The sequence below is a fragment of the Dermacentor variabilis genome, chromosome 2, assembly GCF_050947875.1.
Source record: "Dermacentor variabilis isolate Ectoservices chromosome 2, ASM5094787v1, whole genome shotgun sequence".
Classification (NCBI taxonomy): domain Eukaryota; kingdom Metazoa; phylum Arthropoda; class Arachnida; order Ixodida; family Ixodidae; genus Dermacentor; species Dermacentor variabilis.
Window position 1 is genome coordinate 11,240,664 of NC_134569.1, and position 25,710 is coordinate 11,266,373.

The 25,710-nt window shown below is 42.5% G+C and overlaps 1 protein-coding gene across 5 annotated transcripts in view; it reads right to left on the reverse strand.

Annotated features, from left to right (window-relative positions):
• LOC142571337 (uncharacterized) overlaps positions 1–25,710 on the reverse strand; it is a 151,868-nt gene that overhangs the window by 24,066 nt on the left and 102,092 nt on the right. For 4 of the 5 annotated variants that reach the window (XM_075679605.1, XM_075679603.1, XM_075679604.1 and 1 more), the window contains exons 19-22: positions 25,499–25,586; positions 21,358–21,441; positions 20,612–20,689; positions 8,891–9,432 (exon numbers count right to left, since the gene is read on the reverse strand). In XM_075679605.1, coding sequence (XP_075535720.1) covers positions 8,891–9,432; positions 20,612–20,689; positions 21,358–21,441; positions 25,499–25,586 — 792 coding nt within the window. The remainder of the gene's footprint in view (positions 1–8,890; positions 9,433–20,611; positions 20,690–21,357; positions 21,442–25,498; positions 25,587–25,710) is intronic. The other variant, XM_075679606.1, reaches the window with a different exon arrangement.

Genomic DNA, 25,710 nt, shown 5'->3' on the forward strand with positions numbered 1-25,710 from the left:
TCTAGAGAGGCTAATGCAATGCCACCGCCATGGATGCGAGAAGGCGAGCTTTCTGGTGCTTATTTTGTTTGTTTTTTTTCCACCGCATGACCGGCACCACCACAGACTGATGGATGGATGGATGGATGCTATCAGCATCTCCTTTGAAATGTGGTGGTTGGTTGCGCCACCAGGATTTCATTATAATTTTGCGTAATCTTCTACCTATAGTTAAAATCAAAAAACATAGATTCCCAGCAACAAACTTTCTTAACCACTACTGGGAACTTTGTTTTTGTATGCCTCCTTTGCTTGTGATCTCCCAACTTTTCTGCCACCAAACTTCCAATTGCCTCTTACTGATTTTTATAGCAGGCATGTTTACTTTCCCCCTGTTATCGCTGAACCCAAGCGCTTCAAGGAGGCCAGAGGAGCCTAAACTTACTGCTGGGTAGATATTTTCACATTCTAATAAAACATATTCCATTGTTTCCATAGCTTAACCACAGCATGTGCATGGTTCTTCTTCCTTATTGTACCTCGCTCGTTAGGTACGCATTCTAAGGCATTCTGATCTCACTTTGAAAAGTAAAGAGCTTCCCTTTGAGTTATCATAAAATGTTTCTTTCCTGTATTGTATATTCCACTTGGGTAGTTATTCAGAGCAGGTTTCTTTTCATCACCGCCATACATGGGATTGTCTCAGCCTCTCTGACTTTGCGTTTAACGCTCTTTGTCATTCACTATACAGGTCCCATAGTTGCTAGTAAGCTTTCTAGTTCTTTTCCTCTACTCTGAATCAATGTTTTTGCTGTATAAGCATCTGAACACTCTACCCACCTATTTGCTATCTTCCATATTGCCAAGTCATTGCTCAAAATCAATTTTATTCTGAGCTTTCCTCACTTTGAAACTTGTCCAGCCCACATCACCCTGCAAAGCTTAATTTGTAGTCTTCCCGTGAGCACCCAATACGAGGCATCCTACTGACCTTTGGTTGCCACAGAGTCCTAATTGTACCCCTGACTTCCAGCAAACAACTACTCTTCCAATGCAAGTCCTGGAACCATTACACCTTTCCACATGCCCTGGAGCACCTCGTACCTACTTTGTCCCCATAGCACTCTGTGTTTCATTATGGCGTAATTTCTCTTCCCTTTCACTGTTACTGTTTTTTCCTGCATCTCCAGATATCTAGCGCCTTCATTTATCCATACACCAAGGTACTTGTTATTTTTTTACTCAAGGCATTTCCTGGCCGTGTATCAACACTGTCTGTTCACTGTTTTCATTGCATACAGTAAAACCTGATTTATAATGCTAAATTTTAATCCTAAATTCTGACCTTCTTGCTCACAGACATCAGTAAAACATTGCATATCAGTTTGCTTGCTAGCAAGCAACACAATGTCGTCCACATAAACCAAACCTGGAAGCTTCTGCTCTACTACTGTACTTGCCTGTTTGTATGAGAGATTAAACCCGATATTGCTTCCCTCTAGCACCCTCTCTGTCCTCACCATGTACATCATAAACAGCAGTGGGTATAAAGGGCATCCCTACTTTGTTGATATCAACTTTCTGCTCGCTCCTCATCCCTTCCCATTCAACGCAAACAATATTTTCGAGGTAGATCTCTCTTAAAAGCTATATACAATCACTGCCTAAGCCTTCCCGTTCCAGAATATGCCACAAAATGTTGCAGTCTACATTGTGATGCACTCCTGTAATGTCTAAAGAAGCCAACTATCATGGTCTCCTTTCTACTCTGGATGTTTCAATACACTGAATAAGAACAAATAAGTGACAATCCAGATGCCTACAAATCCTGAAGCCATTCTGATGCTATCCCAACATTTCATTACTCTCTATCCATGCTTGCAGTTTTAATTTAATTGCCGGCATTGCTAACCTGTATAATACTTAAGCAATGGTCAACAGTGTATATGAGTGAATTCTATCTTTTTCCCTCTTTCCTTTAACAAATTCGTTTTACCTTGTCACCAACTGTCTGGTATTCACCTATCTTGTAAGCATTTTTTTAGTGCTTTCAACAGAGCTTCCTTAATTTTTGGTCCTACTTCACCAATCAGCCTAACGGGAACCTTGTCTAACCCTGTGACTTTACGCTTAGAAATTTTCTCTTCGGCTTTCATCTAGTTGAAATTTCTTAGCACCAGCTCCTCTTTCACCTGGTTCTCGCTCAAGCAACCTTGTCATTGCCTTGGAATGATTCGGCTGTTATTTTTCGGATGTAATTTGCACCACCACTGCCGCAGATGCGAGCGCCATTAGGTGGTGGTGCAAGGAACCCAGCAACGAAAATACTCCGCTGTGATTTGTTAGCCTATTCGGCAAGAGAATAGCCAGGCCGCAGCACGCACACTCACGAAACCCAGCAAGATTCGCGAAAGAAAGCTTTGCTTTTAAATGTGATGCCTTCCAAGCAAGAGTGCCGACAAGTGCCAAATTTTTCAAGAAATATAAATGCTGATAAAGGGGGCCTGCCAAATTTCAAAAATATATATGTCAAAAAATACAATCCATAGATATAATGAACTTGCTTTCTTGCATCGGTGATAATTCATTATCACGCTTGACAGCATCAACTAAATTATGTACTGTTCAGCATATCCCAGAACTAAGGAGTGCAACTTACACCGCACTCAACAAATTCATGCCTAACATAGTATGCCAGAATCCAGGGAAAACACGGGGGAAGGTGAAAAATGGAAATTCAACCCGGTGAGCAAAACAAGTACAAGGTAAAAGCGGGAGTCAAGGTTTCAACAAGTGAACTCGTCTTTTCCAAGGCTTGAAAAAGACAAGTCCACCTGTCAAAACGTTGGCTCCCGCTTTTACCTTGTTCTCTTATTGCTCATCGTATAAGATGCCCAAGTAACCGGTGTGGTGAAACCAATCTTATTAGTGAATATCTTAAGTAGACAAAAGTGCCTAATTTCGTTTCACAAACAAAAAAATTATTTCTTTTAGTATATCTCTCTTGAAGTGTAAAGTACTGTGAAGCACCACACATTAAAAATGGCACGAAATGTGTCAACAGTCCTTTGTACAATATTTTCATTTGTTGTGCTGTACACTTAAGTAGATTATATATTTAAATTGTATTATAACATACAACGAAAAAACCAACAATGGGAAAAGTTTTGGTTTTGAGTTCTCCTTACTATAACATTTTAATTTTTCTTGCTTTATTCATGCGATTATTAAATAAGTTTGCACAAAAAGCTCCTCAGTCAGTAGCCAAAGATAGTGGAAGCTCATTATTGAAGTTAAATGTGAACAGAGTTAAAAATGGCGAGAACAGCCAATGCCTTAGTGTGTTAGATATTCAAATTATATTGCGGAACAAAAAACGACACGGATGTAAGAGAGGACGACACAACAAGCGCACATTAGATATGTCGTGGCATTTAACTGAATCTATGAAGTGCAGGCAAAATAAATGGAACCCTGAAAATTCAAAATTTTGTACTATAGTGCCACTGTGCCAAGCAGGAGTAGTAAAGTGCTCCGAAAGCTTCATGCAAAGTGCTCCGAGGATTTACGAGTAGAGTTCGACTAAGAAATACAACTAATAATTAAGGGATCATAAGTGCTGGCACATACAGCAGAGACTGTGTTGAGCGCAATGGTTTTGTGCAGACCGCAACCACCGTTAATGGCTTCTGTCACCAAGCTCACACACGTATCATCATGTACCACCAATTCTAGACTTCCACGTTATTCGTACACAACTGTGTAGTGATTCAAGAGTCCAAGGTCACCATAATGCCATTCAAAATATTAGTTCACTATACAGACCTGACAGGAGTACGTAGCTATGTCCATTTCTTTCGTCATCACTGAGGCCCTCATAAGCTCACTTCCAGCTGATATTTCCATATTTTGAATCACTGACGATGCATTTGGAGCATACCGACGAGACAACGAGCTCAAATGTGGTGTGCACCCAGCGTGGCTCCTACACTGACACAACAGATGACAAAGTAGCGAGTTCTGCCTTCCGGGTGCCAGTTTGCGTTTTGGGCCACTCTCCAGCTACATTCGCATGCAAAACATGCGCAAATGATGATTTCACTTTCAGACAAGATTGTTCTCTTTTCTTGTCACAAAGATAACACATGTTAACCATCCAGATTTGGGAGTGTGGAAGAAAATCAGCTCGGTAAATCGCAGGAAAACTTGCATGGTGTTTAGGATGCTCGTTACATTGGATTTTGCTATACTGATGTTTGTTGTATTGAGGTTAGACAGTACAGTCTTTAAACTGCGCCTCTTGCCAACCATTGTAATGTGCAATGAATGGCTTCTCGGGTTTTACGTGCCAAAATCACGATTTGATTATGAGCCACGCCATAGTGGGGGACTCCGGATTCAGTTTGACCACCAGAGGCGGTCTTTAATGTGCCCTCAATGCACGGGACACAGGCATTTTTGCATTTCACCCCCATCGAATTGCAGCCACCGTAGCCAGGGTTCGATCTTACAACCTCATGCTTAGCAGTGCAACACCACATCCGCTAAGCCATCACAGTGGGTAACTGTGCACACAATTTCACAAGGCATATACTGGCCCAAACTGAAGACCCTCTTATAAGCCATGTAGCATAACTGTCAAAACAGCTAGCAATAATTAAAGAAGGAATACCTATACAGAATGTCCTCAGTACAAAACAGTTGCAATCTTAATGCAAAAAGAAACAAGTTCTTGCCAGATAAAGTTATACAGTTAAACCTCAATATAACAAATTTTAATATGATGAAATTCTTGACATACTGAAATATATAACTTTTCATAACTTCTCGTCCATAGAACATGTATTTAAACTTCAATATAATGAAGTGTGTTTATACACAATTTCAATATAATGAAATTTCACTGCTGCTACAAAGGAATAATGACACAACAAATGGAAACTTCCTTAGACGCAGATCATCAAATTGTTGAAATATAAGCAGCTGCTCGTGAACGCACCTCTCAAATCGCACACCACACAACCGAGAGTGATTGCCTAAACGGAGCAACATCATGTATCACCCCCTCACAGTGTCAAAACGTTCCATCAAAAGTGATTTTATTAACACATGCCTCACTTTTAGCTTATCTCGGCTTCTCATGAAGGCTACAAGAGAATGCGCACGTTCACCCAACGTACTAGACCTCATGCTCACAACCCATCCCGATCGCACTACACCACTCATGCAGTTGCCTGGCCTCAGTGATCATTCAGTATTTCAAGGTACATAATCTTGTGACCTAGCACACTTCAAAAAAGCAAACAAAAATGCTAACACTTTAGGATAAAGGTGACTATGGCACCATTAACAAAGAATTAAGCTACTTTTTGCATAGATTTTATCAATGACTTCTCTCAGCATTCAGTTGAGTCGGAAATAATACAAAAATTAAATAAAAGAATCAGTTGATTTATACGTCCCCACCATCACCATAACAGAACTTCCAGCTTCACCGTGGTTTAACATGTTAAAGAGACTAAAAACAACAAAAAAACAAAAAAATGCACTTTCTGCATGCGGTAGGTATCACATCATAGAAAAGAAATTTCATTCTCTTGCTGCCAAAATGAAACGTTCCTTCCCATCATCCACATTTACCAACCATGTTGCAAAACAATATTAAACAATTCTGGCAAGTTATCAACCCTGTCCGTCTATATCACTCTGTCATGTCCTCCACTTTCCTGTGCAAAACGAGGACGTTGCTGAAATACATGCTATGTTTGCTTCAGTGTTTACTGAGGAGCCCGTAGGCAATCTGCCAGATTACCCCCAAACTGATCACCGTGAGATGCCTGGTACGTATCACATTTGAAGATAACAGCCTAATAAAGATAACCGAGTGTCTGAAACTGAGGGGCAGCAACTATGTTGGTCAAGCTGTGGCCAGACCTCTGCTTGAGCGCGGAAGTCGCATAAGTGTGTTGCCATACATACACATTGTCTCCCATAATGAAAAACATTGCTCAACAAACTAATGCAGATGTGGTCTTCTCAGCAGCAGACAAGCTGGAAAAGCTGTGCAAGGTCAAGGCTCCAAACGCACACAAGAATCTTGGCTGCAAAATGAGGCAAAAAGAATTTGTAGTTGGTGCTGCATTAATAATTTATTGCTTACCATGGTCATGTGGTCACAGCTATGTAGAGCAAACCAGCCGTTGCCTTAGCAATCGGTTGCACGTTCACAGTAACAATGTCAAAAATGTGGTCGGTGGCTTTCTTGCAATGCATATGTAAGAGTTGCGGTTGTGTTCCGTTGTTTCACACTTGCAGAATTGTTGGCCGAAATATGAATCAGCTTACAAGAGAGATTATTGAAGCAGAGAAATAGAAAAGATGGGTGAAATGTGCATAAGCATGCCATCTATCGCACCAACAAGAAAAGAATGTGATTTTCTGGGTGTGCCAGCCTCGCTTGTGTAGATTGTTGACTCATAGTGCCTTGGTGTTCTACACACTAATGTGCTCAGATTATGTGATATATAAAAGTAGCATCGGAATCAAAAATAAATTGTTGGAAGTAGTGCCTGTGTGTGCGCCTTATGTTTTTTGTCCGTATTTTCCTTGTGCTTGCACAGTTCTTAAAAGCAAACTAACAACATTAGCTGAAATCGATTGCATCTATGCAAGGGTCCTAAAATATACAAAATACATTTCCGGTGCTCTTTTATCGCACATTGTCTAACAATCCCTCGCTATAGGCATTGTACCTCATGACTGGAAGGTTGGCAAAATAATTCCCATGCACCAAAATGGGCCCGAATCATCGCAAGAAAACTACCGCCCTATATCCATTACAAGTGTTTCTTTAAATATAATGGAGCACAATCTATTCACACCATGAAATTTCAACTATCTGTAAATTCTTTTCACCTCTGCCAACATGAATTCCTAAAAGATTGCTCGTGCCCTATCCAATTAGCTCTGTTCATTAATGATATCAGCTCCAGCCTAGACATCAATGTACCCAACGACGTGTTTTTAGATTTCAATTTAGAGAAAACTTTTGACAAAGTTGCTCACCAATGCCTTCTACTGAAACTTTCCGATTTAACCCTTAACCCCCTTGTCCTAAATTAAGTGCGTGACTTCCTTACTAATCATCAGCAGTTTGTGTGGGCTAAGAACCATGCATCTCGTAACACACCCATTGTCTCAGGCATGCCCCCGAGCTCGGATCTGGGTTCCTTACGTTTCCTAATTTATATATATGATCTTCCTAATAATATCTCCTCTAACATTTTATTATTTGCCGACGGCTGTGTAATTTACCGCAGCATCAATAACAACCTTGACTCTACCAAACTCCAAGAGGATCTGTATCATGTCAAAAAAAAATGTTGCAACATGTGGCTGATGTCCCTCAACACAAAGAAGACTGAGCTGGCATCTGCCCGTCTTGTGCATGGTCGTCTCACATAATTAACATCACAAATGATGCTAACCACACCTTTGCTTATTTATGACATAACTTGCATCCCACCCAGTCCTCTGTATGAATATTTGCTTACCAAACACTGGCATGAATGAAACTCGAGTACACCAGCGCAATTCGGGATCCCCATCAGATTAACCTTTCAAACATGTTGGAATCAAGTCCAAGATCGTGCTGCAAGGTTACCTTATTCAGAATACTCTTATCTAGCGGCACCGCACTAAAATCCTGAGCCATTCTTCCCAGTCTTGAATGCTGCCGAAAAATTTTGAGACTTTCCACTTATCACAAACTTTATCACTTGTCAATTAACCATGCCATCATCACTCCGCCTCCCCGACTATCGCTCCGCCTCAGTCCCTAAAAAACTGTTCACATGCCCACACTTCTGCGCATATGAATTCATTTTTTGTGCAAATGGTAAAAGACTGGAACAAGTTACTCGTAGATGCTATAAACAACACTGACCACGATAAATTTAAAGCAGTTCTGGCATACAATGTGAAATAGTGTTAAGCCTGGCTCGCTCTTTCCATGTTGTAACGTGCTGCATTGAAATCTTTTTATGTTTGTATCATGTGAACTTTTTTTTTACTGCGCTGAGTATTACACATGTCCATATTTACTTATTCTATTGCTATATGTGTTGTATTTACTACTTGTTTGTCTTTGTTATTCAAAGTTATATTGCATTCTTGTAATTAGCCTTTCTTTGTTGTTGACTTGTTTCTATGTATGCTTGGCCATTCCTCATGTCAAATCCTTGAACAGGGGTATTTTGACTATAAGATGCCATTGTGCCCAACCTGCTGTATACTTTCGCTGTGCCAAGAAGGGGGAGCCAAGGATGGTGGCCTCACGAGTGCAGTTTTCCTCCCGTGCAAGCAATGGGAAAGGAAGGGGGGGGGGGGGGAGCAACCTCACAGCAACACAACCAAGTGCGTGCAAATTTTTTTATTGTAGACACCCTAATGGATCACAACCATATGTACAACCTCTGTACTTGTTTTAGCTGCTGGCACAACAGCTATGTTCCAGACATTTACAATCTTGGGGAAAAAAATGTAGCTTAAAAAACAGAAAATTGTTTAACACACTTGAGCCTCCAGTAAAACAGCCCTGTATAAGATGAACATAAAGGTACTAACTGAAGACTTAAATCTTAAAAGAGATTTTTTAAGATTTGGGACATACCTGAATATGTGCATATCTGTGAAAAATTTGCTACACACTCCACCATTCAGAACAGGAAAACATGACAGGCGTTACCCGTATCCCCTTGGGCCTTCAGCCAGACAACCCTCCGAAAAAAATATTTTTTGGGAAAAAAACCTGTTCAAAATGTGATGGCCTTGCTGCAGCTGTACATACACACATAATGTGAACATGCTGCCAGAAAGTAATGGCAAATCATCCCTACACCGATGAACGCACCTGATAGGGCTGCTGTAGTGTAGCTGGGAGCTGGCCAGGCTGCTGCAACTGCTGCTGCTGCTGCTGCTGCTGCTGCTGCTGAAGTAAAAGCCGAGACGCTTGGAGTGTGGCTGCCTCTGCTTGCTGCTGCTGTTGCTGCTGCTGTTGAGCCTGCTGTAATTGCTGTGCATGTTGCTGCTGTTGAAGAAGTTGCTGTTCTGCTTGCTGCTGTGCCTGCTGCTGAAGCTGTTGCTGAGCCTGTTGTTGAGCCTCATGAATCTGCTGCTGCTGTAGTTGTTGCTGTAGCTGTTGTTGCTGGAGCTGCTGTTGAAGTTGCTGCTGCTGCAAATGCTGTTGCTGTAATTGCTGCTGTTGCAGCTGCTGTTGCTGCAGCTGGTGTTGCTGCAGCTGCTGCTGTTGCAGCTGGTGTTGTTGATGCTGCTGAAGTTGCTGTATCTGCTGTGGCTGCAACTGAGCCATGGCAGTCTGAGCGGCCATGACAGCTTGCGTTGGGTACATTACGGTTGCCTGAGTCTGAGGTAGCGCCGTCACATAGCTCACACCTGCGGAAGAACCCCCACCAGCATTTGTCATCCTGGGGGCACTGAACCACACAAACTCAACTAAACGAGTGATGGACGCCACAATGCTCTAGAGCATGGGTTCTCAAAGTGGGTTCTGTGGAACCAAAGGGTTCTGCAGGCCCCTCCTCAGGGTTTTACAAGCCAGTGATAAGTTTTCCCTGGTTCTGCACTTGCAGAGTCACTAAGGCTGTGGACAAGAGGTGTGCTCAATCCAAGGGATCTCTATTACCCAAAAGCACATCCCAGTACGTAACAGAAACGTGCGAGCTGCACAATAAGTCTGCTAGCAGCTTGTAGCCACCCAGGCTCCGAAAATGTGCAGCATGCCTAAGCTTTCACACTTGTATCGAAGGCAGTAACTTACCCCATGCGCATCTCTCCTCCTTGTAGATAAGGGCTAGACAGGTGCCGCTAGCATGCACATTGACATATAAGTCAGAGGATTTGAAAAAAGATGCATGGAGTAGCACAACACAGTTGGTTCTAGTACGGTGGCTTGGCAGGCACTAAACACCACAAATGTACAACGCAAAATAGCAAGAATGGTGCTAGCATCCAGCCAAAACGAAGCAGCGGTGTTCGCATTGCCATAGTCATCAACGAAAATCATATGTGATACTTGTCTGACAGAAATGCTGGAACACTTCATGCCTAATTGTGGTATAAAGTTCGTAAACAGGGATAAGGTGCCTCAGAAAGGCTGGCCAACGTTTCGATAATAGGACCTATCTTCGTCTAAGGACGAAGATAGGTCTTCCTATCGAAACGTTGGCGAGCCTTTCTGAGGCACCTTAATCCCTGTTTACGAACTTTATACCACAGTGTGCTATTCCATCTGTCAGCCCCTTTCTTGTTTTTGGACTTTCATGCCTAATTGTGCCTTTAAAGCCTTTGTTCTTGCGTTTATCACCATGCATAACACGACATTGGCAGCTGGCCGTGTGCCTTCATAACTGCGCAGTCACCAACCATGATCGCATTGATAGCCAGCACAATTTTGTCTGCAGCGGTTGTGGTAAACAGTAGTTTCGTTTTGACCCAGTGTGCGCGTTGGCCACAAGCCTTCAAAACTGCATAGTCGCCATTCGTGATCGCATTAATATTGATCGCAGTTTCATCCGCAGTTGTTGCAGAAAATGGTAGTTTTATTTTGACTTGGAGCATGCGCCAGCCGCCTGCTTTCAGAACCGCAGTTCATGATCACATCAATAGTAACCGTGGTTTTGTCCGCAGCAGTTGTGAGAAACAGTTGTTTCACTTTGACTCAGTGCAAAGCTGTCGAGGATGAAAAGCGCCAGCTACAGCATGACGAAAGGACGCTTTCTTGGCGACCAGCTCACTGGCAAAGAAATAATCAGGATGTATGCACGGTAGTGAAAAGCGTGTTTCAGATGAAGACGTGCCACTGCCATGCTGCAAATGAAGTCGCGAGGCCTTCACCACTGCGAGCACTAATCAGTCACGAGACGATGAAAACTGCAGCTTCCACAATGCTTTTATGCATAGAAATGGGACCTGCTGATTCATTCAGTAAATAAAAGCATGTTGCCATAGTAACCATTTGCTTATTGTTTTGTTACCCTTGATAATTCTACATTTGGTTAACTTGAACATTTTTTTCAGTCCCGTGAAATCCAAATTAACAAGGTTTTACCATCCTCAGAGTCTGCACTAATTCCAAAACCACTTTTCATGAAATGTTTCAAGTGTTCCCATGTAATATGCTCCGAAAACTGTCATTCTTTCTCAGCACGCCTTGGTTGCAATGTTGCCTTGTCTTGGCTCATGACGACTGCACCCAGTTTGCACCACGTGGGTTGCACATCACCGTCAAAACAGCCTGCCCACCACCACCGTTGGCCCCAAATGTGTTGTGTGCTACGCCTAGCTTCTATTATTCTACATTACCCTGCCCACCATCACCGTTTGCCCCAAACGTGTTGCACACTTCACATAGCCTCTCTACAAAGGGGGAGTTCCTCGGCACTTCATGGAGCTGAGTAGGGTTTCCTGGGACCAACATGCTTGAGAACCCCTGCTTTAGAGCCAGCTCAAGGACCAAGCAACTCTGGAAATGCACTCACACTAGTACAAATCTTGAATGCAAACCCTGCCGATTTACAGGCACCCAACATAACACATCGTGTGCACAATGAAACTCCTAATGCTAAGAAGCAGCTGATCCCACCTGAAGGGAAAAGGTTAGACAAAGAATCTAAACAAATCAAGCAACAGTAGAACAAGACCAGTGAAACTGAAGAAACTCAACAGATGGTCTCCTCAAACATCAAAACGTCTTCTTCATTCTACTAAGACAGCAGGCACCCTTGCACTAAAGATTCCCAAGCACTCAAGAAAGCAAGTGAATAATTACCGTATTTACATGATTCTAACATACACATTTTCCTGAAGAAAATGAATCCAAAAATTCCCTTTGCCATTACTATCTGACACAAAACTGAAACAGTGTTCACGGCACTGGCTACAGTAACTGCCAGCAGGACTACCACTGTCATCATAAGATGGCAACAGAACAAGTTTTTTGCACAAGGTGCCAACAATAGCACTTCGCTTTCATTACAAAAACTTATTTGAGGAAGTTATATTTAGGAGGGCACTGGTTTGGGCTGGTTGGTAACAATCCATAATGAATATTATTTGCACACGGCTTGAAATGAGGGCTAGGCTTGTGTCTGTCGTCTCCTAGTCCTCGTTTCAAGTGGTGCACAAATAACATTTATCATGATTATATTTAGGCTTGTGTGAATATTTATTCGATATTTTTGAAGATTTGATTGAATATTATGCTATTCAATATTCGTTCTGGCTCAAATTTCAATATTTACAATTTCTGAAGTATTCTCAAACAATTGATCAACAGTTTTGGTGTCATGAGCAAGTCGCATCGCATGGCTCATAGCCATGACAAGCCAAAGATAAATTAATTTACAGTCACTGACTGCATTTCGCTCTTGCTAATTATTCAAGCATTAATCCCACCCACCACCACCTTCTATTTTGAACCATACAAAAAGCCACATACAAAAGACACACACACACATACATACAGATACACACAGCATTTATGGACACCATAACATATCTGGCTAGATTTTTCAGGCGTGATCCAGACACATGACGACATTGAATATGGCGGCAGAAGAAAATTATTGGCTTTCAGTTTGTCCCTCATACTCTCCCTTTCACTGGCAAAATGGTTTCCCAGCCTCTTGAGAGACCAATGGCTGCTGCAAATTGATTTGTGTTGACTTCGCACTAAACAAATCAAGCCACAAATTTGGTTGCTGACACTCGGCGAAACAGCAATGGTTAGGCCTAACAGCCAAGGTGGGTGTGGCAATGGGCTGGTTGCGAAACCACCACCAGAAGTTTACCGCTTATTGGTGACTGTACCTCAGATCACACGCATGGTCTAAACTGAGGGTCGCAGAAGCAGCGAGTATGAGTTCAGAGCACTTACTGGACAGAGCTCATTAAGCTCACCTGCATATGGATAGCACAACCCAACTGCAGGCATCGCGCAGTCAAGGTCGTACTTTTTAACAACACACAATGGGTGATCACAAAACACTACTGCAGCCTCGACCATTAGGAAATTTCGATGAGAGTATTGGTAATGCGCGACTCTCACGCGTCCCCTGATACCATATTTACTCACATAATGATCGCACTCGCGTAATGATCGCACCCCTGAAATTTATCGTCAAAATATGATTTTTTTTATTTCCCGTGTCATGATCGCACCCCGAACTTGCCGCAGCGATACGTCAAGTGCCAAGTCTAGCTAATAATGATCGCGTTTACCATCTTTCGAATGCTACGCGAACGACTCTTCAAGACAAGCCAAGCGGTCTGCACACACCAAACATTAAGTAGATGACTCATTTCATTACTTTCATCACTTTCCGCACTTCCATGACTAAAAGAAAGCTGCAACCAAACTTGCCTTTATTAGGTGTAGGCTTTATAATGGTTGTGGTCAACAACAACAAAAAAAGGCGCCTTTCAATTCTTCTCATCTGCACTCGTGGGCACGCAACAAATCGCAAGCGGCAACGATAGTAGCCACGTTTACACTGATACATTAAAAGTGTACGCTATTCATACGCCGATGCTTGTAACAGAGCTAAGATATTCACCCACCCTTAGCGGAAACGTGCCGTATTAGGATAGTAGTGAAGACAGATGCCGCAATTTCCACAGCATGCCGGTCATGTGTTTCTATGTCACTGGCAGCTAAGCGCGCCCATCTGTTACTGTCCCCTCAAAGTGGACATGGCTATGTTATTGCCGCAAGCTTGCCGATACTAACGATATTATTCATTACTGATACGGAAGAAACTGTTTCAATGCACGTAATGTACTCAATAAAAAAAAAATCGCGTTCGGCGTGTTCGGCTTGCTCCGCCGGCAGCCATTTTTGTTTTGATATCCCGCGGCAAACGCGGGCCGAAAAATTTTTTTTTCTTTTCGCGGGAAATTTAACCCGCGTAGTGATCGCACCCCTGATTTTGTGCCAATTTTTCTGACAAAAAAAGTTCGATCATTACACGAGTAAATACGGTATGTTGTTTCCTCGCATATCTCCTGTCTCCTGTAATCCGGCTTCGCCACGTGGCTTCACTGCAGCAGTCTGTACGCTTGCAGGGTAGTACTAGAGATGGCGCAAGTGTTGCTCTGCTAAGGCCACCTAACAGCGGGGTTACATGGTGCAAAAAGGAGGAGGCTCTTCCTCTTTGGCTCGGGGTCAGAAAGCGGCGCAGACGTCTGCGTGGACGTTCTGCGCGTGCGCCGATCCATGCTTCTGCGAGACCGTCTCGCGAGGCCTACCTCGGAATGGACGAACACAATCGTTTGAACATGCCACTGTTTGCGTGACTGTATGCGCGAACGACCAGGCATTGGTGTCCAGCATGGGGCGAACATATTCGCTCGTTATGCGGTCGCAGTGAGTCGGACTTCCGCGATTTATCGTGTGCCCATCGGCATGTTTTGTGGATAACAACTCGGCGAGCAGGCATTAGTCTATGAAAGGTGCAATAAATGCCCTTGTGATTGTTTGCACTACTGTGTTGTTGTTCCTTTGTCCCAAGAGCATGAGTGAGAACCCCACAGAGTAAAGCACAACCGTGAGCAAAAGCGTGTAAACGAATTCCCAGTTCTCGCTGGCATTGTAAAAGATGTTGGAACTCGCATTTCTGCATGAAGAGAAACAGCGCTTTCAAAATAAACTGAATCAAGATGAGTCTATTTCCTTCTTTGCAAGAGGTAAAACAAGTTAGATTTCTAAAAATCTGGCACTTAGTTAAAACTTTACGCAAGCTGCACAGCTATTCGAACTAATCATTTTGAAGTTATTCAGCACTAATTACAATTCATTTGTTGCTTAGAAGTTCGCTTGAAACTAAAAAAATTATATTCACACAAGCCTAGCCATTTTATTTGCTGAGCTTACAGTTATGGAGCTGCATTTTAGGCTTCTGACATTTTATTGAATTGCATTCATAACAAGACAACCTAGCAAAGTGGTTGGTCAAGATGTTGGCCACTGTAGCGTTCATGATTGCAGAATCATTCAATAAATGTGAAATATCAAGTGCAGTGGACCATACTGAGAAAAGCACATGATTTATAGACCATAATAACAAGCTAGCAGAGATGACAGACATTAAGTGTGAATAAATTTACATTCTGTCAAGGTGAATCCTGCTGGTCTCATCTTGTTCTGACTATGAATACAGTATTGGAAGCATGCTATAGGGTGCGCATCAGGTATAGGTGCAAATTATTTTCTTACATTGAAACCATCAAAAATGGGAGCATGTTAGATTTGGAGGCACATTAGAATCTTGTAAATACAGTAATGAACACAAATGTCTATGGAGTGCATCTAGTCAACATGATCAGACAGCATAGAGTTCAATGACAAGAAACAAAAGCCTCAGACAAAAAGGTATCAGCAACACTCAAAAGGAGAAAAGGTACAAAAAGTAAAGAGTCAAGCACAAGTTATCAAAGAAATTGGAAGGCCTGTGAAAAACAGAAAGCTCGCAAGAGTAAAAGACAAGTATACATTTATCTATGGGGTGGCATTACCGTTTGTTAACATACTGCATTCTACCCAGCGTCCAAGACCCACAAGCTGGTATCTTTTTACTAACTCTCCGAGCAACTGTTCGGCAAAGTACCTATTATTCAATGTTGCTAGTTCAGCCTTTCTCCTTTAGGAAGCAGTGCCTGCGAATTTCCCATCAATGTGGTAGCATGTGTGCTGATCATCGTCCCTTCCAAGTTTTCTTTTGGTAACCCTTTTTATACCTGTCTCAGCTTCATGAACACTAAAATTATATACAAAATGAGAAATAAAAGACGGACATGAGATCATCACTTGAAAGTCTTGGCATTCCATATGCACATGAAGCATTCGAATTCACGTTCGTAACATGGTGCGATAGTGCGTAAGATTTGGCCTTCTTCTGTCAGCATGGTAAGGTTCCTACTTTTATGCAGTTTGGTTGCCTCTTAGTTATAGGCATTCTGTAAGAATATATGCAATGGCAGCAATCAGAAATACAAGCACGAATATTTTTAAAGCGTAGCTTACCACACAATAACAAGGCACTCACATTTGTGTTTGTGAATGCTTGGTACGTTAGTGGTTCTAGCATTCAGACTCTTTCCTAAAATTTTCCAATTTGGCTCATTCTCTTCTGAATCAACAAAGTCCATTTTTAATGCATCTAGCATTTAGGAATTTAGTTGGATTTCATGCGACTGCCTAACCATTTTCCTAAGCTGACAACCAAAGAGCGTTAACACAGACTCGTATGTAGGAGACAATCGGTACTACTTCAAGAGCCACTTTCTGAAAGATCAGTAAGAAATAATCCCCCATCATGCTCCACCTATAAAACCTCTATCATCACCCATAACACACAGTGCAATGAGTGCTACAAATAAGCACCTCTGAAAGCATTCAAGACACATTCTTCAATAGCAATCGGGATTATTTACCTGTCTGGGTGAGGTGAGTATGAGTTCACAAAGATTTGCTATGAAAAGCTGTATGGCAAAAGCTTGCTAATTTGATTCTTAATTAAATTATGGGGTTTTACATGCCAAAACCATGAACCAATTATGAGACATGCTGTGGTGGGAGACTCTGAAAATTTAGACCACCTGAGGGTCTTTAATGCGCACCTAAATCTAAGTACACGGGTGTCTTCGCATTTCACCCCCATAGAAATGTGGCCGCCGTGACCAGGATTTGATCCCGCAACCTCCTGCTTAGAAGCACAACACCAGAGCCACTAAGTAACAGCGGCAGGTAAGTGGATCCTTGAACATTGAATCAGCTGAGCCTTACTAGTAAATTAGGCTTCTGCAATACCAAAAAGCCTCTCTTACTGTGAGAAGAGGTTCTATAAGCCAGAAAAGAAAAAAAACGAAAAACTGGCAGCAACACCAGGGTGTCTACCAAGTTCACATTTCCACATTCTCAGAGTTTTCCAGGTTTTCCCTGAGTGACTTTGTAAAATTCCCTAAGTGACACAGAACTTTCTTTTATAAGATGGGTCGACACCATGTCGCCTGATGCTGTCACTTTCTAGTAAGCAGGTTAAAAAATAAAAAAAAACCTTAACCTAGTTTTTCTAGCAAGGAGTAGTGTTTATTTTATTCAAAAAGAAAACAGAAGGGAGGGGTTAGTGCAATGCACAGAAAATAACACTCGTTCGAAGAAAATGGCAAAAGCAATTGCGAATAGAGTTGAACATTCTCAAATTTCAAATAAAAAGAAGATGCATACAGAAGCAAATATTTTCGAATATGAGCTATTTCTATATATTGATAGCAAGCTTACTGGTATGAGGCCCAAATTTTGTCACAAGTGAGATTCTCGCTCAACAGCTTTTAAGTCAACCTCAACTGTTCTGACATATTCTCAGCCTGCACACAATGCCTCAGTGTTGTGTTTCGCTGCTTTAAAGAGTTGATTTTGGTTTAGATGAGGGACACCTGCACCTTGGCGTCAGCCAACACTTTATTTTTTGAGCTTAAGCTCCTTCATAGAAGTGGCAGCACACTTCCTTTCCTGTTCATTCCTCCATGCATAGGTCCTTTCTGTTCCCTTCCTCCTGCCTCCACGTGTTCGCTGCATCACCATTTGAAGCATCCTCTTGATCAGTTGCACAGTCAACGTCTGAATTTTCGGACACTCTAGGGGCCACGAGAACATAAAAAAATTGAGCAGCTAGAAAAAATTAATGCACGTCTTTTACTGCCTGAAGGGCTCAAATCGCCAAGGCACATCTGAAGAAGCTCTGAATGCCTGCCAGTACACTTATTAGGCATATAGTGCTCATACTGTGACAGGAGATGCCGGGTGCACACGTGTACAATTAAGGAATGCATACCATGTCCCGTAACAATTGCTCCTTCCCACGCTTGTTATGCTTCACTGCAATACTTTCACGTGTGCTTCACCGATAACATTACTGTACTAAGGCGACGCTAACTTTCGGGAACCAGCATTATGCGATGCGCCGTGCTTTCTGAGCTTCAAAGCCATTCACGAGAACCACGAAGGCATAGTCGGTGCCATTGCTGTCAGCGGCGAATTCTTTCAATGAAAAACACGGTATCGAACGGCAAGAACCTTAAGAGCGAATGTCGAAGCAGCTAGGGCCTAGCATTGCCTTGATGGTGGCTACAGCTGCCAGCCGATCTATGCGAGAACGCCGGTTCAAGGCGGAGAGGTACTCAAAATGGCACCGGTGTTGGCTTTGATTAATGCCATTTCGGACCTGCGGTCACGACAAAAAGTCTGGAAAATCTGACGGTGAAGAGTCCTTGCATCCGAAATTTCCGACATGCTTATACACTGACTCTATGGGGTATGCGTGGTGGTGCCGCGAACCTGTCCAAATTATTGGGCGTCCGGAAAGTCGTTTGTTGACTGTACACTGGCAACTCCTCCAGCCGACGAAATGGTGTCAAAGTAGATTCATTACAATTCCTCTCTATTACTGGAGCCAGCATTAGCGCGACTTTTGTTCCCTTTCAATAAAATTACAGCTAATTTTCCCTAATAGCTTCCTTGAGTTTTTTGTGAGTATTTCCAGACTATTCAAAATCCCTGAGAATTCCCGGTTTTCCCAGTTGGTAGACACCCTGAACACCACCTTTAAGTTCCTGCAGGACATCAAGAAATTGGAATGTCAGTTCCAGTATAGTATTTGATTGCTTATTGGTAGAGATACGACTATGAACCCAAGACAGAACGTGGCAACTTCCAAGAACTTCATCTGTGCCACAACAGCCCAAATATAACAAGGTCAACGTCCACAGAGAGCTGTAGCCCTAGGAGGTGCATCAACATGATTTGCACTTGAAATCAAACTAAACCTGACAAGAACTCTCAGACACAACCCCCTCCCCATATTTTTGCCCCACCCACATTTCACATCATTGCTATACAGGACAACTATTCGAGAGTTTTAGAATGGGGGCCCCAAATAGTTTGGAGCCCCAAAGAAATAGCGTTAAAGCCACTGCGCATGCACGAGACACAAACTGTGTTTGGGTTTTGCGTCGGGTAGCTATTTCACTGATTCTGAGAGAGCCCCAAAAATTGCCCCAAAAGATTTGCGTAAACAAATATAGTGGCACCCATCGAAGCAACAGCTCTAACCTAGCACCAAACTGGGTTCGATTCGTGGTAACGCGCAAAGTTCGTAAGCTAGGAGAAGTGACTGTCGTTATCGCTTTCTCTCAACTAGGCTGTGTTATGAAGGTTGACACCACTGACTCTGAATTCGATTGTGGAATTCATGGCTCGTAGGCCTAACATGGCTTAGCTCGGCTGGTGAAGGCACGTAAAGTTGGTTACTCAAAACTAAGGACAACCATTTGTTTGCTTACAACCTCTAAATTGTAATTAAACACGAATACACAAAAGTCAAAATTATTATTCTTATCACAAAATTGTATATTTTCTTTAATTATTTCTAATACCTTTTCTATGACGCCGTGGTGGCGCTGTCAGTGCAAGACGCTATCCGCAAATGCAAAGCCCTATTTTAAAGCTCTTCACTCCTGCGTGCCCCAACGCTAGCACCTGAAAAGCTCTTTGGGGCACCAAACTAGTGGGGCCCCTATTCTAAAACTCTCTATTAATTCCTCTGTGTGCTTTGTCCGTTTCCTATAATCTTTCTCGGGGTGCTAATCCCTCCCTACAAGCACTTGATGAGGGAGTGACATTTATGCCTTCCAAACCACCTAAGATTGGTGCCCTACACCTCAAGACACCATGAGCAATCCAATGTTATGCTCTGGTACCTACAGTGAACGTGTACCACACTGTGGCTCTGCCCAGGAATGAGGACTACGTATGGGAGATGGCTCTGAGAACTGATCGAACCAAATTATAAGCAATGGCTTATGGATAATGAGTTCTATAAGCCTCTGCTACAGCTCCTATGAGATTTGTTCAATAAAGACTGAGGTTGACGCTCTGGAATCTTTATTTCTGAAAATTATTCATCGGCACTTTTATCCCTTTCTATTTGCTGCCCAGAAAGAAAAATGCATGCGCCCCATCATTTCTACCAAGCCTAAAAACATGAGTGAAGCCATCTTTTGTCACCTTTTTAAAAATTGCCTCCGTTGTCTTGACTACACCTTGCTCCATGTCAAAGCAATGTCCTTCTCTACCGGTCCCCAAAGCATCAGAACGATCCCCTTACCCATCCTACAGTCTTAAGTACCTTCTTTATGCATAAACCATTATGCTCAGGTCATCAAACTCGAATCCCTTGACATATTTAAGCCCGTTTGATTGCCCGAGCTGCTGCCACTAGCTATAGCTGGACAGCTATGTACAGCCAGCCACAAAACCATACACGACATTATTTAGCCTTTCAGAGTGATTCATTAAATCTTATCTGAGCAGAAACTCACATTTGTCATGGAATCCATGTCCCATAAACATTTGTGACCAACTGTACATGTGATGGTCATCATACATTTTTTGCGGCAAGTTATTACATTACTCAGATTCATCTGACCACTAGAACAAGAACTCAAAAAGCAGAAAGTATGAGTGGAGAAAGAGAGAAAACTCAAGACAGTGGCTCACTTGAAGGCAAGCCTTGTGACATGGGCAGCACAAAGGATGCTGACTGGGCTCCCATTACCCCAGGGCTCACCAGAATGCCTGCAGCCATAACAGAAGCAGAGTGCAAAAACTGAGCACACTAGCTGCTCTGACATCACATTGTCCTGTGCGCTGATGGCCAACAGCTCCGAGATGCGTTGACATGGCACAGTTTCTCTGCATCAGCAAAGCTAACTGTTTACATTTTGGTGGGCCCACAAATCCATTTGAAACTGGTGCAACTGGAAGCATTCGTGCAGAAGCAGCAATTGTGAGCATGCACCATATCTTGACAACACAGTGGTAGTGTTCAGTGAAAACGATCCCGGCACACGCAAGATTGTCTAGGCAGTAGCTTTGCTGAGTGACAATTACACAAGCACAAAAAATTTGATTTGATTGATTTGGTAAACACTGCCACTACAAAACTGGAATGCAGAACAGGCTTTTACAGTCAACACAACCATGTGATTACGGTGAATTGAGTACTGGTGAAAAAAATTACGAGCAACAGCTTAGCCTAGAGGCACAATGATAACAAAAAGGAACAAAAGGAAGCTCAAAGAACAAATGGCTACCACCAAGCACCAGTAACAATCTGTTCAGCCTGCAATGATACAGAGTGTGATGAAGACTAGGTGCACTGAATATAATGGAAACTGCATGCCAAGAGCAGCAAAACAACCAACTAAACAGTGTCAAAATGAGGAACAACACCATGCCCTCACCCTGAGCTTGCACTTCTCCTGTAGTTGCAACAGGCTGGAAGACCTGGCCCAGGCCTGTGATGACAGGTGCACCTGATGCCAGTTCTATGTTGCATTGTGGCAACGCACCATTGCATATGCGAGAAAACAGCCAAAAAATATGCGCACAGCACCATCACATACAAAAGCAGCTGATAGAAACCTTGCACAGCTATAAACAATAAGAAGCTTTTCTCGTGCTCTCAGATCTCACAATCTTCACACGTAGTCGGACATGGCCCATGCTTACACATGTACTGTAATTTTGACTGCACTGTAGAATCTAAAGTGAAACTACTGCTGCTAATAATACTACACTGCACATACTGTGCTGAAAGAAACATATCCTCCTGTAAGTGCTACAGTAAACTCTCAGTTGTATGAACATTGGCTTAACGAATATTTCAGAATAACAAACTTTTAAAATAACCCCGGCAGTTTTCCTATGCAAAAATCTTTCGGTTAAAGAAATTTCTGAATAGCAAATACTTCAGTTGAACGAACTTGATCAGTGAACGCGGGCTCATTTTTTAAATCAGTTCAAGGAAGTTTTGCACTTGGCAGCGCTGGCGTAGTTGGTGCTTGCCACCCCCAGATCGGCCCTCCAGCGGCAGCTATGTGCAGTGTGACAGTGACCTCATTACCTGTGCTGAACTGTCAGATCTGGAAACTGTTTCCAGTGTTCATCCCAAAAAAAAAGAATGTGACGAAGAAGATGCAATGTCAGAGGCAGATTCAAATCCTGTAATTCTAACTGAGGCTGTAGGATGCCTTGGAAAGTTGTGAGACTTCATGTCTCAGCAACAAGCTGTGCCAGGGGAAATGCCCGAAAACATACTCTCTGGACAGCTTTGTTACTTCTTGCGCTTTAAGACCACCAGCGCAAATTAAAATTATATTTTTTAAGCAGCAAAGTAACTTACGCACTTCATATATACTCTCGTTACAATAGATCCTGATAATCCAACAAAAAATGTCCATTTTATCGTAAGTCCATAATATCCAAAACGCTTCACTTCCAAAGCTTTCGTTGCGATGTCAAACAACTTTATGGCAAAGAGTGAGTGACGAACGTCCAAAATAAAAATAAAGTCACTTTCACCCAAAAGGTGAACTGAAAACAGTATACAAAACGTTCGCAACGACAACACGAGCGGTGCACGCCATTATGGGGTGAATACACTGGGTGCTGGCTGTACATCAACAATTTAATCAAACCTCTTCCAACTGTCTAATTTCAATGTGTAATCACGACTTATCATAGATATGCTAGTGAAAATGACCTTGGTCGAACATGCAGAGCCATTTCAATACCAATAGTACACCGACTTAAAATTTTTCTAAAGGAATGTGTCTTCTGACTTTGACAATTTCATTTTCAGGCTGTTTTTAAATAATAGCTACACTATCACTTCTTTCCCAGCAGGAGAAAGAAACAGCAGATATTCCGTATTTTGAAAAACAAGGGCCACTTTTTTGTGACACGTACCGAAAATTCGCACTGTGTCTTATGTGCTCTGAAAACAGTTACTGATGGTCGCTTTCTTCCAATTTTTATGCGCTATACACGGCCTTTAGTTGTTTTCCCCCGGTATCCTCGGTAAAATATGCGGGGTACGAAGTACGAAGCAATGTTCTGAGTGACTAGTGATGTATGTTTATTCTGTGTAGATTCATTACAGCCTTTGCAGAAAGTTGTTCACTGAAGCGCTCTAGTGTCATACTGCCGCTAATCTAAATGTTTCCCAGACTTCTAAAACAGCACAAGAGAAGGTCGACATTCCGTGAAAATAGAGGGAATTTTAAACACAATGCATTGCGAAACTTTCACTTACCTGCCTTAAATGGAAGTGTTGCAGATATAATTACTAAATCCACATTTTTCCATGTGTTTTCATGCATCATATGAGATTCATAGTTTGTTTCTCCTATGTCCACGGTGAGCTAAACAAGGCATATTGTTTATATCGGGGGGAAAATATGGGCATGGTATGGCCAATGTGTAGGCAATGTTTGAAGTGGGTGGTTTAAATGCGCATTTTCCAGTATAATACATATACAAGTGCTCCATCGTTATTCGTCTGTTTTACGAACGGTGTAAAACTTAGACGGCTATGCTGACATAATTACAACTACAACTGAGGTCAAATTTCGCAAACATAAGGGGAACAATCCACCAAGTTCATGTGGGATGGTAAATGCATGTGGGTCAAATACAGTGTTGAAAAAATTGTAAGCAAGTGTTCGAAAGTATCACGCTGCTGCTAGTATCTAGGTTTCCCAATGTCCCAAGAGAGCTCTGCGTTTCACATATCTTTTATGTTAAAGGAATAGGCAGCATTTTAAGTGTTAATGTTTCTGGCTTATTTAGAAGTGTAACAAAACTTATTAAACCATCGTCATTTTTTTTTTACTTTTTCATGCATAATATATTAGTTTCGCCTGGCACCCTCAATGAAATAAAATAGACAGATTCGTTTTGTTTGGTGACTGCAAGGACAAGTTAATGGGTACGGTTAACGGGGACAGGTTAATACATGGGCTTTCGCAATAATTTACATATGCAAGCACTCTAGAGTGTTATGAGTGTGCCTAACGAGCTGGAGAGAATTGAGCCGCTGCGCTGGCAGAGCTATAAAAGCTGCCAAGACCAAATTTAGTGAGAAATACATTGCAGATTGCTTTCAATATACTATCGGGTCCGCGCGGGCGCGCACTTTGTGATCACTTTCAAGACACAGCACCTGCGCAGGTGCGAACTATGTCCATATTGCAGATCCCTTTCATGATACAGCGCCCATGCCCTTTGTCCACATCGCAGATTGCTTTCAAGATATGCTGCCCACACACTTTGTCCACATCGCAGATCACTTTCAAAATACGGCGCCTGCGCGGCCACGCACTTTATCCACATCACAGATTGCTTTTGAGATACGGCACCGGCGCGGGCGCGCACTTTGTCTATCTCACAGATCACTTTCAAGATACAGCGGCTGCACCGTAAGCAGCAGTCATCGGAGTATAACCTGCTCTCTCTCTCGCCTAGCAACCCTCCTCCCGTGCCTCACGCGTGAAAGAAGACGGCGCGCTTCCTCCCTCGCTTGCTCGTCGGCTAACCCTTCAGCCCTTGTCCACACGGCCAAAGCCCGTTTTATACGCCCGATAATAAAAAAATTGATGCTAATTTGGTTCGCAGTAACCGATGGTCCGTTGTAGCGCAGTCCATTAAGAGCTTACTTCGTTGCATGAATGAAATAAGTAGAACAAACTAATGCTGAAATATGGTCTGTTGTATCAAAAAGTATGTTGTAAACAGGTCCATTATACACGCAGGTCCGTTGTGTGCAGGTCCATTGTAACGAGCGTAGACTGTATTGATGCACATATAACTCCATAAATTGCATTTCACACTTTTGACTCGATGTCTGCTATGCCTTATGCTGTTCCATGTTCTAGTGAATATTCAGTTTAGTGAACTTCTAGTTAAGTGAACTATTTCGTTGGGTCCCTTGAAGTTCACTCAAGTGAGAGTTCACTGTATTTGCATGTGCAAAATCCCATGTACTAGACCAGACTTAGAGGGACCCCACTAGCAAAGGCTGCTTGTAATAACTGGGCACATCACACAATAGTTTCTGCCTTTGCAAGTGTCGAAGATGTAGCTCCTTACCTTACACTGACCATATTCCATTAAGGCACACTTGAGCAGCTCAAAGTAATTTATTTAATTGGTTTAACCTTCCAAAGCCACACAGGGTTTCTGAGATGAGAGGTGCAATAGTGGAGGACTCTGGATTAATCAGGGCTTTCTGGTGTTCTTTAACATGTTCTCTGTACATGAGTATTTTTGTGCTGTGACCTCATTGATATGCAATTGCCATAACAGAGAATCAACCTTGCTACTTTGTTCTCAGCTGCAGAATACCATAGCCAAGGAAGGACAGCAGGCAGTGGTATCTCAAATGCAGTTAAAAGACTCGCATTAGGTGTTCATGCACTAACAATTTTGACCAAGGTTATAAGCAGGCAGATATGTACAAACTGGCTACATGACGCTAGCCAAAGGCAATGTTGGCTTGTGGGCACATCAAACTGAAATTTTTAAGTAATATGCAACACTTACGTTGATTAGCAGCAGCCTGGGTCATGGCAGACTGGAATGTCAGGGCAGCCAGCTGTTGTTGCTGCCACTCTGCAAAGTCTGTGTGCGTCTGCAAACACACAACCACAAATCAGCCAACAAAACTTGCTTGTATGTGCTCTTACTAGCCATTAAAGTGGTGTTAGAGCATTGCTCAAATTTCTTTACACTCACAATCACTACTAGGAGAGTAT